Below are 17207 nucleotides of genomic sequence, written 5' to 3'. Positions count from 1 at the left end.
TTGATCCGGAGGTAACACACCTTGATTGAACACGATGTTTGCCATCTGCTTCGTGGGGTTCCGCTTTCAAGGGCGTCGTCGAAGTCGCTGGGAAACTGCTGCTTGTAGCCATGTGTGCATGTTTTGGAATGTTGTACACAGCAAGCTTCAAGTCATGCGAGCGACTAGATGCCAATGCTCGAGGACCAAAATCGGGCTACAGCCTTCGGCGTCCTAGATCATGAGCTTTCTCTATTCACGGTCGCCCTAAACAGTTACACACCAAATGTACAACCCCCTTAGTCAAGTGCTAAGCTTTGCGTGTTTTCATCCATGATTACTGTTGGTCTCGAGATTATGAATAGAAGTATGAAGCACATCTTGCCATTTTGCTGTTGAATTATTGGTTAGATGGTGTGACAATTATAACCTGAACCTCTCATTAATCACATCGACTCTTATCAGACATTATGAAGGCGGTTCACCTAGCATCCTCTGGCCGACGCTCACTCGTGCCAAGTGCTACTCATTAAATGCCCTCCTTCGTGTAGCACCAACCACCAGCTGCAGATGAAATTTTTTTTTTTTTTTCAAAAGGCGACTCAAGACTGCTCAAAATTGGTTTGCCTAGAACGCCCAAGCACTTGAAATTCTCAGGACTCCGGTTGAACTCAGAATTACTTAGCAAACACTGTCAGGATACTGCCCAGACCTTGGACAATTGATAAGGCGAGGTGGACCCGGGGAAGTGGGACGGCTCCGCGCTACCTTAGCTTTCCCCGGGACCCTTGTTTTCTGAGACCCGTTTTGCCGCCCCCCCTTTCACCATCCCCATTCCGGAAGCAAACGAAACGACAAAATATTTCTGTCCTCCCCAATCAACCATTGTGAATCGGCAAGCACACCTCCTCGATGTTGACAGTTCGGGCAGTCGCCGGCAAAGGCCTCGGCGTCTTCGCCGCGAAGCCAATCAGCCGGGGCACGCGCATCCTCGCCGACCGGGCCCTGATCACCCTCTCGCCATCGGACCCGACCGGCTCCATCGTGCATCAATACCGCTCGATCCCGTCGGCCAAGCTGAAGTCGCTCCTCTCGCTCTCCATCAACACAACCAAGTTCGGCGTCCTGAGCTGGCTGGAGGCGTTGTGGCAAAGCAGGTCCGCGCCGCACTTGCAGCCGGCCACCCACGGCATCATCAACATCTTCCGGAACAACAACTTCGACATCGGCAACGGCGTCCAGGCCCTCTTCCCGAACGTCGCGCGCATCAACCACTCGTGCGTGCCCAACGCCCAGGGAAACTTCAACACGAACATCGACGCCTTCACGATCCACGCCACGAGGGACATCGAGCATGACGAGGAGATCACCATCTCATACCTGCCCGAGAATCTCACGGTGCGCGATCCGAGGCTGGCCATGCTGGCGGAGAAGTACAACTTTTTATGCGCCTGCCCCGCCTGTTCCGGTGAGAGGGCGGATGTGAGCGAGGAGAGGCGGATGGCGCTCCACCGTCAACTCATGAGTTTCAATGAAGCTCACTCGAAGCACGACGCGGACTTGATTGATGAGGGAGAGTTTCTGGAAAAGTCATTTGAGACGTCGCTCGCCATGCTGGAGACTTATGAAGCTGAGGGGATTCGAGGCCGGGAGGTCGCGACAATGATGATCAATGTTGCGACACTTGCTTCCAAACTCGGCAAGTCGCAACAGGCACGGCAACTGGCGCTTAAGGGTCTACAACTTGACGAAGATGCCGTCGGAAAGGACAGTGAATTCTATGAGAACTCGCGAAAGGAGGTGGAGGTTCTTCTTCTCAAGCTTAGGAAATGAGGCTCTCACTCGGATCAAGGATGTGATAAAGTCAGAGGAGATGGTAAACTTGATACCCATGTATTATCTATGCATTGACTGGTTCGGATGATAGGTCTGCTTTTCGATCAGATGCCTCTAGTAGGCCTTTTCCCGCAACTTCTCTTATCGGAGCCTCGGGTCCGGTAGGTAAGCGGATGACGAAGGCGCCAATTGATTTCCGGTTCCAGTAATACTTCCAAATTCAAGCACCCGACCAAGATCTCTATGCTCGCCAGCGGCACGGCCAAAGGACGCTTACCGATGGGAGGATGGAGAGGAGGAGGAGTCGACCGAGCATACCTATTTAAAATAATAAGTTCGTCTCAAGTTGCAAGCCGTTTCTATGCCCAGATCCTCCATCATTGCAGGCATTGCGGGCAGGAATCGATCAACATGGACTCCCTAGACAACCAGCTCGCCCATTTCAACTCCATCCCATGGTGCTCCAAACTCCTTTCCGATCCAAATCTCATCATTCGACCCCTCGTCAGTCGAGCCTATAGCCACAAGGACCATGCCTTCGAGTACTTTGCCAAAACACTCAACACCCCGACTACCATCCCATTCTTCCTTGCCTTCATGCACCCCCCGGCATCGCAAGTCGAAGCCACCGACAACGTCTACGATGCGCCAACGGGAGACTCCGATAAGCAGAGCCTCGAATCACGCTTCGCGACAAAGGTCTACTTTCTCCTCGCACTGGGCCACGGGCTCACGACGTTCCGAGATCCTCGATGAATGCAACGGGGCCGTTGGCGTGGCAAACAAGATGTTCGGGCTCATGAAGCCGTTGATGCACGTTACTCATTCGATGAGCGTCACGTACCTGCGTCCTGTGCCCGTGGACACGACGGTGCTTGTCACGGCGACTCTGACCAAAGTAGACGGAGATAAGAAGTTCGTCGTTGAGGGAGAGATGTCCGATGAGAACGGCAAGGTTCTTGTGAAGTCCGAGGTGAACTATGTGGTCTTGGACAGGCAGATGGAGGCGTTCGGCTCTCATGTGAAGGGGAAGTTTTGAAGCATCATGTACTTCATCGAGATGCAGAGACAGTAGTTGCACGACATCATTCAGTACGAAGCATGTTATAGAAAGATCGTATTACTTGATGGGTATCTGAACTCATGATTAAGCCTGAAATGCAATTCACTGTAGCAGCGGTGTCTCCTCGTCCGCAGCAGTCCTGCCTTCCTCATGGTTCTCATGACTATGTTCTCCAGAAAGCCAGTGCTTGAGGTGCTCACGAATCTCAGCGTCTCTGTAGATCCATCCAATGCAGATACCAGCACCCGGACCGAGGGGAATCGCGGCGGCGACCGTCACCAACGCGACCTTCCACCCAGCCTCGACGAAAAGCCAGTACAGCACCGTCAAACCAATGAACGTCGCGTCGATTTCGACAAACTTGACTGTGGCCCGGGTCATCTCCTTTCGGTCGTCCTTCTGGAAGAGACTCCAGATGAGGAGCACATGAGAGACCAAGGAGCAGACCATAGGCACGAGGTAGACGAGCAGCAACGAGACGGTGTGAGACTCAAGATGGAAGCTGCGGTGCTGACGCTTCTGGAAGCGCAACACAGCCCATCGCACAGCCTGGCGAATGAGCGAGACCCATATGGGGAAGAAAAACCAGATACCGATGACTACAGGCGTGTTATACAGCAGCATCAGAATCGACGGCACCACGAAGCCCCACGCAACCGCGACCGGGACAGCGATGATCTCGGCATCGACCTTGAGGTTGCGAGAGTCCTTGCCAAAGTCCGGATCCTTGGCCGCCGCGCTGTCGACAGCGTCCTGCCCGGCCTTTTTCCTCGCGAGGTAGATCGAGCGCGAGCGGTGGAAGAAGGCCGGGACCATGACGAGCTCCCACACGACGGCGCCGCCCAGCAGGTTGAACACCAGCCAGGGCCCCGTGGGGTTGGCGATGATGACGTTGGACGCGTTGCAGATGCGCGCGGCCTCGACGGTGGTGACGGTCATCAGGCCCGCGACGAAGGACAGGATGGCCGACATGCTGGCGAAGGTGCGCGCCGAGTCGAGCGCGTGCTGGAAGAAGCTGACGCCGAAGCAGGCCGGGGTGCCGAGGACGGGGATCCGGCTGAGGCCCGGGAGGCGCGCGCGGGAGTCGCATTGCGAGTAGAGGAGGGCGATGTTGACGTCGGAGTGGATGAAGAGGAGCGCGAACGTGGCGATGGCGAGGAGGATGGGGACGATGAGGAGGACGCGGTAGGAGAAGACGTGGATTGGCGCCGGCCAGCGTGTTGAGGGCGCCATGTTGATTCGATCCCGCTGTTTCGTCTTCTCACGAGATATTTGATGAGATGATGCGACGCGTGTGAACGGGAAAACAACGTCCAGGCGGTGGGATGAAATCGCGAGAATGAAGTCCGCCAGTCTCATCAACTAAGAAAGGACCAACTCCAAGCTAAGAGCTCAGCTCATCTCAGCTCGTGACAACACGTCGCACGTGCCGCCTGACGCGCTCCGGTCTTTCAGGGGTCTCCGGCCGCTGTAAAACGTCGGATGCACGCTGCAGGCCCCTTGCCTCTTTCGTGCTTTCGGCTTCTGAGACATTGTGGTCAGCTGGCTGCGTCTTCTTGCGCCACGAAGGATTCTCCCGCCGCTAAAACCACGAGTTTTGTTTCCCATCTGTATGGCAGTTCTTGTTAATTGGTAGGAAATGTGTTACAATAAGTTTTGGCAAGAGGGAAGATATCTAAACACTGAATTCGATGAGTGCCGTGCTTTGGGCGCAATACCTGAGTGAGTCGGACTTCATATCGGAGACCGAGCTCTCAATCAACACTCAGTGAACCTCTTTCATTTTCAACGTCATTTTGTTCAAGTATCTAGTATCCGAAAACCAGCGTAATTTCAAGTCTATGAGAATCAGTTCATTTATTCGTTCCGTTTTCCGGGTTATTCTCATGTCTGCTGAGTTCTGATTCTCCATCTCAATGCTTTCTTCTCTCTTGAGCATGCAAGGGCACTTCGTCGCCGTCAATTAAGGGACGTGAACAATCATGGACTTCAAATTACATTCATGCTTCAATTCCTCATCTGCTCATGACGTATCTATCCACAAAAAAATCCCTCGCTTTTTTACTTTTACTTATTTAGCCTTACCAGTGGGGATGTTGAACAGAACAACAACATCACCCTCATCAAGACCCTTATCCACGCGGAAGAAACCCCGTCTCTCGAGCTGGATGATGTCATCCTTCTTCAGCGCACCAACGCCGGCATCGCACCACGCCGTCTCCATGGTGGAGGTGACGGGGTTGAGCGCCTCCTCGAGCACGTCGTCCTCCTCGAGCTTGTCCTTCTTGATGAGGTAGTCAAAGTCCCACAGCTCGGCCTTGACGAGCTTGGTGCCCTGCGTCGACAGCCAGGTGACCTTCTTGTCGGTGGTCTTGAAGTCGCCCTTGAGGTTGAGCTCGAGGGTGAGGTCGGCGATGGGCTCGCCGGCGCCGATCTCGCGGACGAAGGCGTTGCCCCAGCCCATGAGGGTGATCTCCTCGTCCTTCTTGAAGCTCTTGGCGTCGGCCTGGTCGAGGATGAGCTCGCTGGAGAAGACGACCTTCTTGGTGCCGACGTCCGGGTTCTTGGGGTGCTTGGGCTTGTCCTCGGTGCGGGGGGCGGCGGGGGCCTCGGCGCCGGTGCACTTGACCTTGACGGCGTCCTTCTCGAGGATGGCGGTGTGGCGGGGGGCGATGGGGTCGATGATCTTCTTGTTGATGTTCCAGAAGGAGTTCCAGTCCATGTTGACGACGTTGCGACTGGGGCCCTGCTTGATGATGAACTCGCGGAGGGCGGGGATGGTCATGCCGCGGCGGCGGACACCGCGGATGGTCGGCATACGGGGGTCGTCCCAGCCCCAGACGGTGCCCTGGTTGACGATCTTGGCGAGCTTGCGCTTGGAGAGGAAAGTGCGGATGAGGTTGATGCGGGAGAAGTCGTGCATGTAGACCTGGCGCAGCTTGAGGGTGTCGATGAACCACTGGTACAGAGGGTTGCGGTCGGTGTACTCGGTGGAGCGGAGAGCGTGGGTGACGCCCTCCTTGGAGTCGACAACGGGGCAGGCGAGATCGTACATGGGGTAGATCTTCCAGGTGTTTCCGGTGCGGTGGTGCTTGTCCTCGATGTTGCAGCGGTAGATGACGGGGTCGCGCAGGGCCTTGTTGACGTTGTCGACGGAGACCTTGGCGCGGATGCAGTTCTTGAGACCCTCGGGAGTACCGTTCTTCATCTCCTCGGTGAAGATGCGGAGGTTCTCCTCGACGGGGCGGTTGCGGCACTTGGACTCGATACCGTTGCCACGCTCCTCGCGCATGGTCTCCATATCGGTGTCGTCGGCATAGGCGTGGCCCTCCTTGATGAGGCGCACGCAGATCTCGTAGAGGTAGTCGAAGTAGTCGGAGGTGTAGGAGAGGGCGTCAGGGGTAATACCCATCATGGCGAGATCCTCGACAATAGCATCCTGGAACTCCTCGCTCTCCTTGGCGGGGTTCGTGTCGTCGAGACGCAGACGAAGCTTGCCGTTGTAGGCCTCGTGGGCGAAGTAGTCGCTGAGAAGGGCGGCCTTGGCGTGACCGATGTGAAGGTATCCTCTGTTCATCGTTAGGGGTGTGACGGTTATAGAGATCGCAGTCGGGGAACTCACGAAGGCTCGGGCAGGAAACGGGTGACAACACCAGCCTCGGCGTTCTGCAGGGCGAGGGAGTAGTTGGCGCCGGCCTTGGAGGCGGCAACGATCTTGGCCTTTCGTGCAGCATCGGCAGCCTTGGTCTCGGCCTGGATCTCGGGGTATGTTTGCTCGAGGAAGGTGAACCTAGGTCGCCGAGGTTAGCTGCAGAAGAGAGCCGAGAAGGAGTCGATGACGTACCAACGGGTGACGTTGGGCGCAGCGCCCTTGCGGATGAAGCCCATAGCAGCCTTGTTGGACTTAAGCGCCTGCCAGATCTTGGTGTCGATCTCTCCCAGAGAGTAGCCATCGACGAAGGTGCGCAGCGTCAAGTGCTTGTCGAGGTCGCGGAGATGCGGCTCGATGGACTTGAAGTCGCCGCTCAGGGCGGTGGGCAGGGACTGAAGCTCCTCGGCCTTCATGGTTGCGGTGTTCGGATCCAATTGAGGCTATCGGGCGGTCGAGATCGAGTGATAGGCAGGACGGTCCTGATGTCTCGTGAGTCAAAAGTTGGGGGGCTGATATTTCGTGGTGGGGTTAAAATTGATGGAGGGGTAACACCACCCGACAGCGGGCGTTCACCGAGGGAGGACAGAAAGGAGAGCAATGATTGGCGGTTCAGCGAAGGAAGCTCTTCACCGAGGACTAAGAACTGGGTAACTTATGACGTCTACAATCTAGGCCTCGCCTTACAATACGACAACAAGGGAATATCGTAGGAAGTTATAATCGTAGACATGAAATTGTTCTAAATCTTTACGAAACCGCCTTTTAAAATGTTTTTTACTATCTAGGAACGTACCTATGACTCTTCAAGTTCGGCAAGCTCTGGTGACAGTGGTGTGTTTCGACGAAGAGGGTACGTACCGAGCACACCGATATACCGATGTGGGGCCAGTTCGGATAAGATACCTGAACTGATAAGATAACAACTTTTTGCCTGAGACTCCAGGCCGGCACAATTTTTCTGCAGCCTTTGGCCAGAGCTTCACGCGATATCGAGAAGGCCGGTTCGGTGTCGTTCCCCATCGCACACAGATACCCAACCCACGATGGCGTCAACGTCCCAATGCGTGGCCTCGATGGCCCGCCTCAGTCTGGCCACCTCCGCAAGGCCAACGGCCTCCACGATACCCCGATTCCTCATGCCGACCGTCTCTCAAACAAGATGCGCGAGCGGTAAGAGCAAGGGCAACAACGGCGGTGCCTTTTCCAAGAAGACGGAGAAGAAGAAGAGGAAGGTACCAAAGGACTACACAACCTACAAAACCCATTACACTCCCCAGTTCTCCCTGTGCGACGCAATGCGGTAAGTTCTCGTCAAATCCCGGAAGCTTTTGGATCTTTGTGACTGACACGCCCGTCTGCAGCTACCTCCGCGCCTTCGAAGTCGGCAAGCCTCCCCAGGCCATCAAGTACGAGGTCCACGTGCACCTCAAGACGCCGCGCAACGGCTCCGTCGTCAAGAGCCGCATCCGCCTCCCGAACCCCGTCAAGTCCGACGTCCGCGTCGGCGTCATCTGCGAGGAGGGCTCCCCGATCGCCCAGCAGGCCCTGCAGGCCGGCGCCGTGGTCGCGGGCCGCGAGTCCATCTTCGAGGACATCCGCAACGAGAAGATCGTCTTCAACCGTCTCATCTGCCACGTCGACAGCGAGGCCGCCCTCAACAAGGCCAACCTGGGCCGCATCCTCGGCCCCAAGGGCCTGATGCCGAACCGCCGCATGAAGACCATCACCGACAACGTCATCAGCGGCATCCGCGAGACGATGGGCGCCGACGACTACCGCGAGCGCATGGGGGTCATCCGTCTTGCCATCGGACAGCTGGGGTTCACGCCCAAGATGCTGGCGGCCAACGTCAAGGCTTTTGTCGGTAGCATCAAGAACGACATTGCGCAGCTGGACACGTATAAGGAGGTTCACGAGGTGGTGCTGAGCTCGTCGCAAGGTCCCGGTTTCAGCTTGAACGGTAACTTTGAGCCGACGGACGAGAACGTGAAGCCTGAGCATCTGTCCACCGCTATGTAATATATAACCAGAAAAAAAGAGACGGGGAAGGCGTCAGATCAAAATCAGTGTATCATATGTGTTATTACACGTGTATCAAAGTGGCATAGCGCTCTAGAACATGTTGGAGATTTGGGTATCATATGCATCGCTACTTTTGCCACTCCTATTCCTCTGCGTTGGCCGCTCAATTGCTCTTCAGGGCCTTGATTGCCTCTGCCTGCGCATCCAGCAGCCCGTAGAGACCGAGGTACTTGACCACTCTCGGCCGGCCCTTATCCCCTGCTTTTCGTGCCTCCTTCATAGCCGTGCCCAGGTCGAGTAAGATCGTGTTCCGGCATCTCGTCATGCGAGCCTCCGTCTTTACCACGAACTGAACATCTCGTCCGATGGCATCGGCCAGGGCCTCGACGATGCAGAAGTCCTGCGCGAAACCAGCTAGCTTTGCAGGGCTGCTACCCACCAGCCCCCCGTCGTCCTCCTCTTCATCGGACTCTTCGCTGTCGTCCTCGTCCCAATCTTCTTTGTCTTCCTCCGCAGCCTTGCCCGGCATACTCGCCAACGCAAGCCTTTCCTCTAGCGCCGCAACCCTCTCATCCAGCTCCAGCATCTTCCTCCCCGCCTCGATACTCCTCCGAACCTCCCTCAACTCCCCACTCAGCCCCTGAACTTCTTCCCCTCGCGTTCTCACCCGCGCCTTGATCTCCTCCACGGCCCTCCGGAACCCCAGCATGGCCACCCGCACATTCTCGACCCTCTCGTCGCCCCCGCGGAGCTCGTTCCCCAAGGACAGGAACGCGGTGTAGTTGGCGTTCACGAGCTCGAGCAGCTCGGCGCTGATGGCGGCGCTGCGGTCCCGCAGCTCGGCCTTGAGGTCGTCGAGGGTCTGGTGGCGGTGCGGCAGGGCGGAGAGGTAGTTGGCCGGGTGGAAGTCCGGGGCGAGGAAGTCGGAGCGCGGGAGGGCGGCGGGGAAGGGCAGCGGGGCGCCGTCGTCGTAGTCCTCGCCGGCAGCGGAGGAGGAGGAGCCGGAGGAGGACGAGGGGAGGTGGAAGGCGGCTGTCTGGCGGGGTGACTTGACGTCCATTCTGGGCGGCCCGGGCGCAAGCAGTTGCTCTGTTGGTTTTTCTTTGGTGATAGCAGCGGTAGCCTTCGATAGCTTAGCTAGGTAGCTTTGGCTCGGCCGGTCGACGTCGGCGTAAGGTATTTTAGCTCGGAGCAAGGGCTGGAATTAAGGTGTGAAAAGATTTCAGCCCAGTGAGGGTCGGACGCGCGGGAATTGTTGGGACTGGGTAATGTTTCGTCGGTGATGGATATCGTGGTGCCCTTTCTGCGCGTTGGTGTCGTGCAGCTTCGAGAGTTCTCGTGGTGGTGTCGGATGTTGATTGGGTGATTCGATCAGGGAGAGTGGGATTCCCAGTTTCCGTCGACTTTCGCGGGGATGCATCACGGTGGGAATTCGGGGGGCCTGAACGGTGCATGGAGCTCCACCGGGGGGCGCCCACCAATGTCAGTGGACACGGTTGCGCAAGTCAGAGTGCTGTGGGCGTTGGGATTGGGCAATGCCGAGCGCAAATCTTTGGGGGTTGTGGTCTTGCATTGCGACGATGACTGCACATCGCTATTTTCACGGCACTCATTTGAGTGTGTTCTGTCTGATGAGATTTTACAGTATGTGATGAAGACTCTCACGAACGTCTCACAGCACTTGAGTTTGGCGGAATTAGCAGCCGTGCTCCTCACTCACGAAAAGCCAAGCCCGTGTGAAGCTATTAGTGAGAATTACATACGAATACAACACGGAGGCCGAGCTGCCCGTACCCCTGACTCGACGGTTGGGAATCCCTTGTGAGAGAGGCGTTCTCGGAGCCACTCACGAACGTGATGAGCGCCGACAATTACCGTTGACCCGTGAGGTACAACGTGGTACCGGGACTGGCACTTCTCGTGGTCGACCAGTATTTCCGGTGCTTCGTAGGTCATGGCTCCGGTCTCCCACATGGTGGCCTCCACTTGGATCAGCTCGAGTGGGAATGAAGGGCCGATCTGATTGCGCAGGTCGACGTTTGGGGGCGAGAAATGGAGGAGACGCGAGCCGGTTGTCTCATCGAGTCTCATCAAACGCCAAAGGGGGACAGACGTGAAAATTCGACATCTCATGTGAGCATTGAGGATTTGGTACAGAGCAGACGTAACCGGAAGGAAGCAGCGGCTGGAGGGAAATGGCATGATGGGTGTGAGGGTCCTGCAGGCGGCGGTAATAGGGTGAGATGAGATGGAGGGTAGGTAGGTGGCTACATCTTATCAAGTACCTTCTGATCTTTCCTGATCTTTTGTCCCTGATCAACTGCTCCGAGGCGATTGGACGACTAGCGGTGACACGGTCTTTACCATTGAGGCATAAACTTCCGGCTCGGTTTTATTGGTCTTCATGATCAGGAGGCTTTTTGAGTGTTGATAACTTTGCGATGAGTACTCATGTCCTTACCAAGGAAATCGTGTTCACTTTTCTCAATTAAACTCTCACTAGGTCGAGTCAGACTTGACCTTCATTGTTTTCGAGACAAGATCAAACTTGATCAAACTCAATATGATAGGTACGTCAGTGACCGAATAAGCTTACAGTTATCTTACATCTCTCGGCATACGAGCGAGTCATCGGACAAAGGGCGGTTCCTATTTGTCGGTGAGAATGACAGGTCGTGGGTGACACTGTGAAGCTGCGACATCGGCAGACCCTGAGATCAACCCCCTCGGGATGTGGTGCAACTCGTGTGAAGCTTGGCGCAGATGGCCGGCGATGGCAGCCATGAGGGGTTGGATCTTACGCCATGGAAACTGCAAGACTCAGAGGCCTTGGTGGAGTTGGTTCGTCAACGAGGGCGGTGATCCGTGGGCGAGGGCGGACAGGCGTGGGAGAAGTCGGGCTGTGCAGACCATCCGTCCATCTTTCTGGCATCGTGAGCCAACGAGAACTTGTTCCGAGATCGCAGCGCCGGAACAGGGTGTCCATCGAACGATGCTGCCGTCTCCATGACCCGACCCGAGAGTACCTACTTCGTACAGTGAGAGAACACTCATCTCAACCACACCTTAGACGGGCACTTTATACTAAGGTACCTTATAGAAGCAGTTTGGCTGGGGTGAACCTGGTGATGCTGAGGGCGAAGCGGGTACGTACCTTGTTTACAGAAGGTACAGCGTAAAAAAACAGTGCAAAAGTGGTGGACTAGCGCTGGCCCTGAGTGGGGGCCTTGCGAGCAAGATAATCTTATCAATCAGATCAAAAATTCCTTTTCAATCACCTCTCCCCCGTCCCGGTGTCCCCCCGTTTTCCCCTCCAGCTGTCCCTCCCTCCAATCCCCTCCGGTCCTGCTCTGGTCCCTCCAAACCAACGCAGATTCCTGCCGCAGCCTTTTCTCGCCTACATTGTTCCGAATACCGGAAAAGACGCAGTTCTTCGCATCGTCTCAATTCACCTAGACGTTGTCTCTTTCCACGTCTGTTTCTCACTTACACTACACTACATCAATCATCCGCAACAGACTGTCAGTCCACCATTCAACCGTCAACTTCAACACCACCACCAAGTCTCCCGCATCCGCTGCGCCTATCAGCTGTGCAGTCGCTTCTGGGGTATCTGCTCGAATCTGCTCGGCATCAGCTCAGATCACTGCATCATCTCAACCCAATACTTGGACAACGCCGATTCCTCTCCGAAAAGACTGCAGCTCTCATCCGACGATATAACAACAACGACGAGCCATCCAGCCATTTCGTCTGGTTTCTCTCGATTCTTTCCAGCACGAACAGAAAAGAAAAAACCCATCTCATCTTTAAGCCGAGCGTCACGCACTCCGCCGAACCGTATTCTCGGAATTAAACTCCCGCTATCAATCTTTCTGCAACCCACCCACCCCGTCACCCCGTCACCACCTGTCGGCCACCTGCAACGGCGTCTTCTGCCAGCCGCCAGCGAATGAGCGCCCATACCGAACCCCGCCCGCGGTAACCCTGCTCGTTCGTCCCTTCCACGATGGCCGCCTCAGGTGTTTCCACTTCCACTTCCGTCTCCTCTTCTTCCCACTCTTCGTCAACTTTCTCTCCCACCACCTCCGTCACCTCACCACCCTCCGAAATCCGCCGGAGCAGCGTCTATTCTGCCTCTGCTGCTTCATCCGCCGTCTCTACGCCAACCGCTGCTGCTTCGCCGACTGCTTCGACTCCCGGCGCATCCACCCCCGGCAGCAGCGGCCCGACAAATGCCTCCCACCCGCATCAACTTCCAGCCATCAGACCGAACGCAGCGCCTCCCCCCATCTCTGCCAGGCCTCCTCCGCCTGTGAACAAGATGTCCATGGCCTCCGTCATCAGCCCTCCACCCACCGAGGCTGCTCCCAAAATGTCCATGACCACCAAGGAATGGGTTATTCCGCCCCGCCCGAAGCCCGGCCGCAAGCCCGCCACCGATACGCCCCCCACCAAACGCAAGGCCCAGAACCGAGCCGCTCAGCGTGCATTCCGCGAGCGCAGGGCCGCCAGGGTCGGCGAGCTGGAGGAGCAGTTGGACGAGCAGCGTGAAGCTCAGGAAAAGACCGAGAAGGAACTCAAGGATAAGGTCCACGGTCTGGAAATGGAGGTGCAGGCATTCAAGTCCCGATGCCTTGTTCTGGAGAACCTCCTCGAGCGCGAGAGAAAGGATCGCGTCAAGGCCGAAGCCGAGCTTGAGGGCCAGAAGAGACGCTGGAGCGATCAGACCACTGCTGCTTCTGGTCCCAGACGCCTGCCCTCACCAGTCCGCCGCGACTCCTCCGTCACCGTTCACCATGAACCTCCGACTCCCTCGGCTGGTCACTCGAACCAGCCCTTTTCAATCTCCCAAATAGTGTCCCCTCAGGACTCTACCCAGATGGAAGACTCGCCGGCCCCGTTTGGCTGCGGGTCATGCGACCCTAGTGGCTCGTGCGTCTGTGCCGAAGACGTCCTCACAGACACCATCACGGGATGCGGCGGCTGCACCCCGGAAGGCCGTTGCGCGTGCCTTGAGGAGAGCTTCAAGACCCAGATCATGGCAGACCTCAAGCGAGCCCCTTCACCGTCTGCCGCGCCTACATCTGTGAAGCGCATCCGCACCGAGCCTGCTCCCGCAGAGGAGACGGAGATCGACTTCACCGCCATGTTTTCCAAAAAGGCACCACCTCCCGCCCCCCAGCAGACCTTTCAGATCGTCCAGCCTCAGCCACTTCCCTCCATGGCACTCAGGGACTCGTGTGGGTTTTGTAAGGACGGAACCTACTGCATCTGCGCCGAAGACGCCATGTCGATCGGGCCTCCAGCTACCACCCCTTACGGACCTCCTCCCGCCTACAGCCAGCAGACCACCCCTCCCCCATCAGAGAACGATGCCGTTCCACCCCCGGCCCCAATGGAAATCGACGCCGACGGAGCCGTCAAGCTCCGTCCTCGTCCGCAGACCACGCAGCCCACCGCCCCAATTTCCCGCGGCTGCGGCGCCAACGGCCCAGGCACCTGTGCCCAGTGTCTCGCTGACCCCAAGTCAGGCCTCTTCTGCCGCGCCCTCTCGGCAAATTTCGAGCGCAAGGGCGGCTCTGGAGGCGGCTGCTGCGGTGGGGCCGGAGCGGGAGGTGGCTGCTGCAAGTCCGAGTCAGCGCCTCCTCGTCTTCCCCCCAAAGAAAAGCTCGGACTGAGTCTCAGCTGCGCCGAGGCCTACCAGACTTTGTCCAGCCACAGGAACTTCGAGAGAGCCGCGGATGACATCGGCTCTTGGCTTCCCAAGCTGCGTGCCGCCCCCAAGCCCGGCCAGAAGCTGCCCTCCCCCTCGCGACTGCCTATCGAAGTCGAGGCGGCGAGTATCATGAGCGTGCTCAAGGACTTTGACATACGCTTCGGAAGAGGGCAGTAAATACCCGTTTTCTTTCTGGTTTGGGTGGGCGGTTATCAAAAGCTTGACATTTACCCCGGCGCTGGCTGTGGTTGGGACTACTGAATTACACGAATGGCTTGATGTGGGATGAACAAAAGGAGTTGCGGTGTTCGAGACTTGTATCTATGTTCAAGCAGTGCAGATGGTGCACGGAAGCTTAAAAGGAGGATTTGCATGGCTTCAATACGGGCCATGACAGGTGGTGCTCGTGGAATTTCTAGTTATTCAATACCTCGCGATGCCATGTGCTCAGGCGAGAAATATATTTGAGTTGATCATCACATCATGCTTTTCGTAATATTGTGCACCGAGTGATGCATGTTCGTACAGGAAGGATGTAGTGTTGACTATTGAATCTCAGTAATACTCGTCGTACCTTCAAGCCTGGCAGCATCCCTGTCTGGTATTGCAGCACTGGCACTAAGGTCGAGGTTTTGTGACATCTCTGATTGTCACCATACACTAAGTGCATGCTACCTTATCCCACGCATGCAGCATTGCGATGAGCAAGAGATGCAATGGTTTTCTCACCGTATTTGGGTTTGAATAAGTCCCAGACAGAGACGAGGAATACTGGGAAGTGTGATCTGTGGCAAAACGATAGTCCTGCGCTAAGGAGGTCGTGACGCACCTACCCGTGATAGTTGGCCTCGTGGTCAGCTATATACATGTAGCCTGCGGTATTGCATCTTTCATTCATGGTCGGCCGTGCAGGTAATTGAGACATGAGTTCCAAAGCCGAGAATGCACGCACAGCTAGAGAGACCCTACCCTCGCACGCATCTCAGGACTTATATCTTCGCATCAGTGCCGAACTCTTCTTTGGTTGAGTCGATGTGTACACCCGCTTGGACTCGTCGTACGCTATATAGCTGTTGAGTATGACTACGGGAAGAGGCCAAGTGCGCATATAAATGACAGATCCCTCTCCCATTTAGCAATCTTCAAAGAGTGGAGGTTGCTTTCCTCTTGATCTGGAATTCGGACGTTGCGACGAGTGTGTTGCTTCTCCAGTGTCCCCAGAAAGAGGCATGTCACGGCAATAGTGTAGGTTTGCCAGCCTTGGTAAATGTGAGTTTCATCCTTCCATCAAGGTCATTTTCTGTCATTCGTCACCGTCTCTTTCGTATTTAGACCTGAATAGGCCACGGAGATGGCATGAGGTGAGTACGTGCCGGAGATTTGCCAGATGCCCTGCGAAAAGTCGACGAGGCAGGCCATGGACTTGATTTTCGAGTCAGAACAATCCCGCTGGTTCTTTGATTTTTACATGCAAGATCAAATGCACTTGGGATGGGATCCCTCCGAGAAATTCATGCGGTACGTACGTGCTATATGTATCGATTAAATCTCGCATCATGGAGGACACCCTCGTCTGAGCCAATTTTGCCGCTGCGGTATCGAAGCTGCTGATTTAGCTTAATACCAGCCAGACAGATGATTAGCAGCCCGTTATTGACCCATCACGGTGTTTCTTATTTAAACGTTCTATGAGACAAAGTTTGCTGTGAGTCTGGTTTCGAGACTTGGAACATCATCCGGGTCCCAACTAATCTCCGTTAAGGCTCTGCAGAGACATATATTAACCACCCACTTCCGACTTCCCACTCGCCATTTCCTCTTTGTGTGAGTGTCGTTACACCGTCGCCATTGCTCCAAAGAAGCTTAAGAAGTTTACCTAATTCATGTCCACTCTGTTTTCAAAATACATGTAACCTTTCCAACCATCCTTCTTCGCATTTCTCGCCACAATCATAACCCACGACCGGAAATCATGGAATTCGCTCAACCCCGCGAAGGCTACGGCACCAACCCGGCGCTAGTTGAACGGTTTCCCAGGTTCCTGCAACTCCCAGTAGAGATTCAGGCCCTGATTTGGGAAGAATTCTATCTCGAGCCACGTTGCTATTACTTCGCCTCGGACGTATGGCGCACCTCGGACGAAGAATTCTTGTACCTCGGCCGGAAACTCGGCTGCGGGTGCTGCGAGGAGCCGTGTCCTTTACCGTTAACAATCAGCAAAGCGGACTTCCACGCGTGCCACGTCGGCCATTTTCAATACCCAACTTTGCAGTACTTTCGCTCAATCGACACGTCCATCAACCACCTCTCGAGGAAGATCGCCTGCAACCTTCGCCCCAGGTTCTGGTTCCCTACGTGGTCCAGGACGACCTTTCCCACGGCCTCGGAATGGTCAGCGACCCCGTCGCTCTATGGCTGCGTGTGTTCGGGCCGGGACACTATGCGTATCAGCTGGGAAGTTGATTACGTTCACTTTTCGGGCGCCGTCATTGCCGCCCGTTCCAGTCGGGACTATAGACCACAGTATGCTTGGCTGGCCAATGTTCAGAATCTCGAGATTCCCCCCGGCATGATCTCTGCCGACCCGGTAATAGGACCTGCTGAGGAGCACCTTCTGCTTCAGTGTCTGCAATATGACTTACCAGGCTTGAAAGTCATTCGGACCGGTGTAGTACACAGATGTTTATTGGCGACCCGTGTTTAGTAATTTGCCTTTGATTGGATAGGGCATATAATGAGACGGTCAATATTCAGTGTTATTCTTAATGCCGGGCTCTCGTAAGTCACGGGTCGACTGAGTTCTCGAAAGTCGAGATGCTAGATATCGAGCGGGCCCAGCCTCATATCTTCACCAGATTTCGGACAAGTTGGGATTTATTGTTAAATTAGACAGAACCTGAGGCTTATTTCTCTGGCGTTAAAATGTTTCAAGTCAC

At 55.7% G+C, this 17207-nt stretch overlaps 7 protein-coding genes across 7 annotated transcripts; 4 read left to right on the top strand and 3 right to left on the bottom strand.

The window, feature by feature from the left end:
• Positions 1-891: 891 nt before the first annotated feature.
• Positions 892-1812, top strand: CkaCkLH20_05446 (uncharacterized protein; the record flags this gene model as incomplete). The annotated part of the gene is made up of 1 exon (XM_038888165.1): positions 892-1812. The coding sequence occupies one exon, from the start codon at positions 892-894 to the stop codon at positions 1810-1812; it is 921 nt and encodes a 306-aa protein (XP_038746641.1).
• A 414-nt stretch (positions 1813-2226) lies between these two features.
• CkaCkLH20_05445 (uncharacterized protein) lies at positions 2227-2854 on the top strand (the record flags this gene model as incomplete). The annotated part of the gene is made up of 2 exons (XM_038888164.1): positions 2227-2514; positions 2561-2854. The coding sequence occupies 2 exons, from the start codon at positions 2227-2229 to the stop codon at positions 2852-2854; spliced, it is 582 nt and encodes a 193-aa protein (XP_038746640.1).
• A 126-nt stretch (positions 2855-2980) lies between these two features.
• CkaCkLH20_05444 (uncharacterized protein) lies at positions 2981-4111 on the bottom strand (the record flags this gene model as incomplete). The annotated part of the gene is made up of 1 exon (XM_038888163.1): positions 2981-4111. The coding sequence occupies one exon, from the start codon at positions 4109-4111 to the stop codon at positions 2981-2983; it is 1131 nt and encodes a 376-aa protein (XP_038746639.1).
• An 838-nt stretch (positions 4112-4949) lies between these two features.
• On the bottom strand, positions 4950-6943 carry CkaCkLH20_05443 (glutamyl-tRNA synthetase; the record flags this gene model as incomplete). The annotated part of the gene is made up of 3 exons (XM_038888162.1): positions 4950-6447; positions 6501-6668; positions 6723-6943. The coding sequence occupies 3 exons, from the start codon at positions 6941-6943 to the stop codon at positions 4950-4952; spliced, it is 1887 nt and encodes a 628-aa protein (XP_038746638.1).
• A 723-nt stretch (positions 6944-7666) lies between these two features.
• Positions 7667-8549, top strand: CkaCkLH20_05442 (putative ribosomal protein L1p/L10e family protein; the record flags this gene model as incomplete). The annotated part of the gene is made up of 2 exons (XM_038888161.1): positions 7667-7830; positions 7892-8549. The coding sequence occupies 2 exons, from the start codon at positions 7667-7669 to the stop codon at positions 8547-8549; spliced, it is 822 nt and encodes a 273-aa protein (XP_038746637.1).
• A 166-nt stretch (positions 8550-8715) lies between these two features.
• On the bottom strand, positions 8716-9612 carry CkaCkLH20_05441 (uncharacterized protein; the record flags this gene model as incomplete). The annotated part of the gene is made up of 1 exon (XM_038888160.1): positions 8716-9612. One exon carries the CDS (start codon positions 9610-9612, stop codon positions 8716-8718), a length of 897 nt encoding a protein of 298 aa, XP_038746636.1.
• Positions 9613-12561: 2949 nt separating this feature from the next.
• Positions 12562-14448, top strand: CkaCkLH20_05440 (bZIP transcription factor; the record flags this gene model as incomplete). The annotated part of the gene is made up of 1 exon (XM_038888159.1): positions 12562-14448. The coding sequence occupies one exon, from the start codon at positions 12562-12564 to the stop codon at positions 14446-14448; it is 1887 nt and encodes a 628-aa protein (XP_038746635.1).
• Between the last annotated feature and the right edge of the window lie 2759 nt (positions 14449-17207).

Source organism: Colletotrichum karsti (genome assembly GCF_011947395.1).
Source record: "Colletotrichum karsti strain CkLH20 chromosome Unknown Scaffold15, whole genome shotgun sequence".
In the NCBI taxonomy this organism is placed as follows: domain Eukaryota; kingdom Fungi; phylum Ascomycota; class Sordariomycetes; order Glomerellales; family Glomerellaceae; genus Colletotrichum; species Colletotrichum karsti.
Note: the sequence above shows the minus strand (reverse complement) of the source record. Positions and strands in the feature narration are given on the sequence as shown.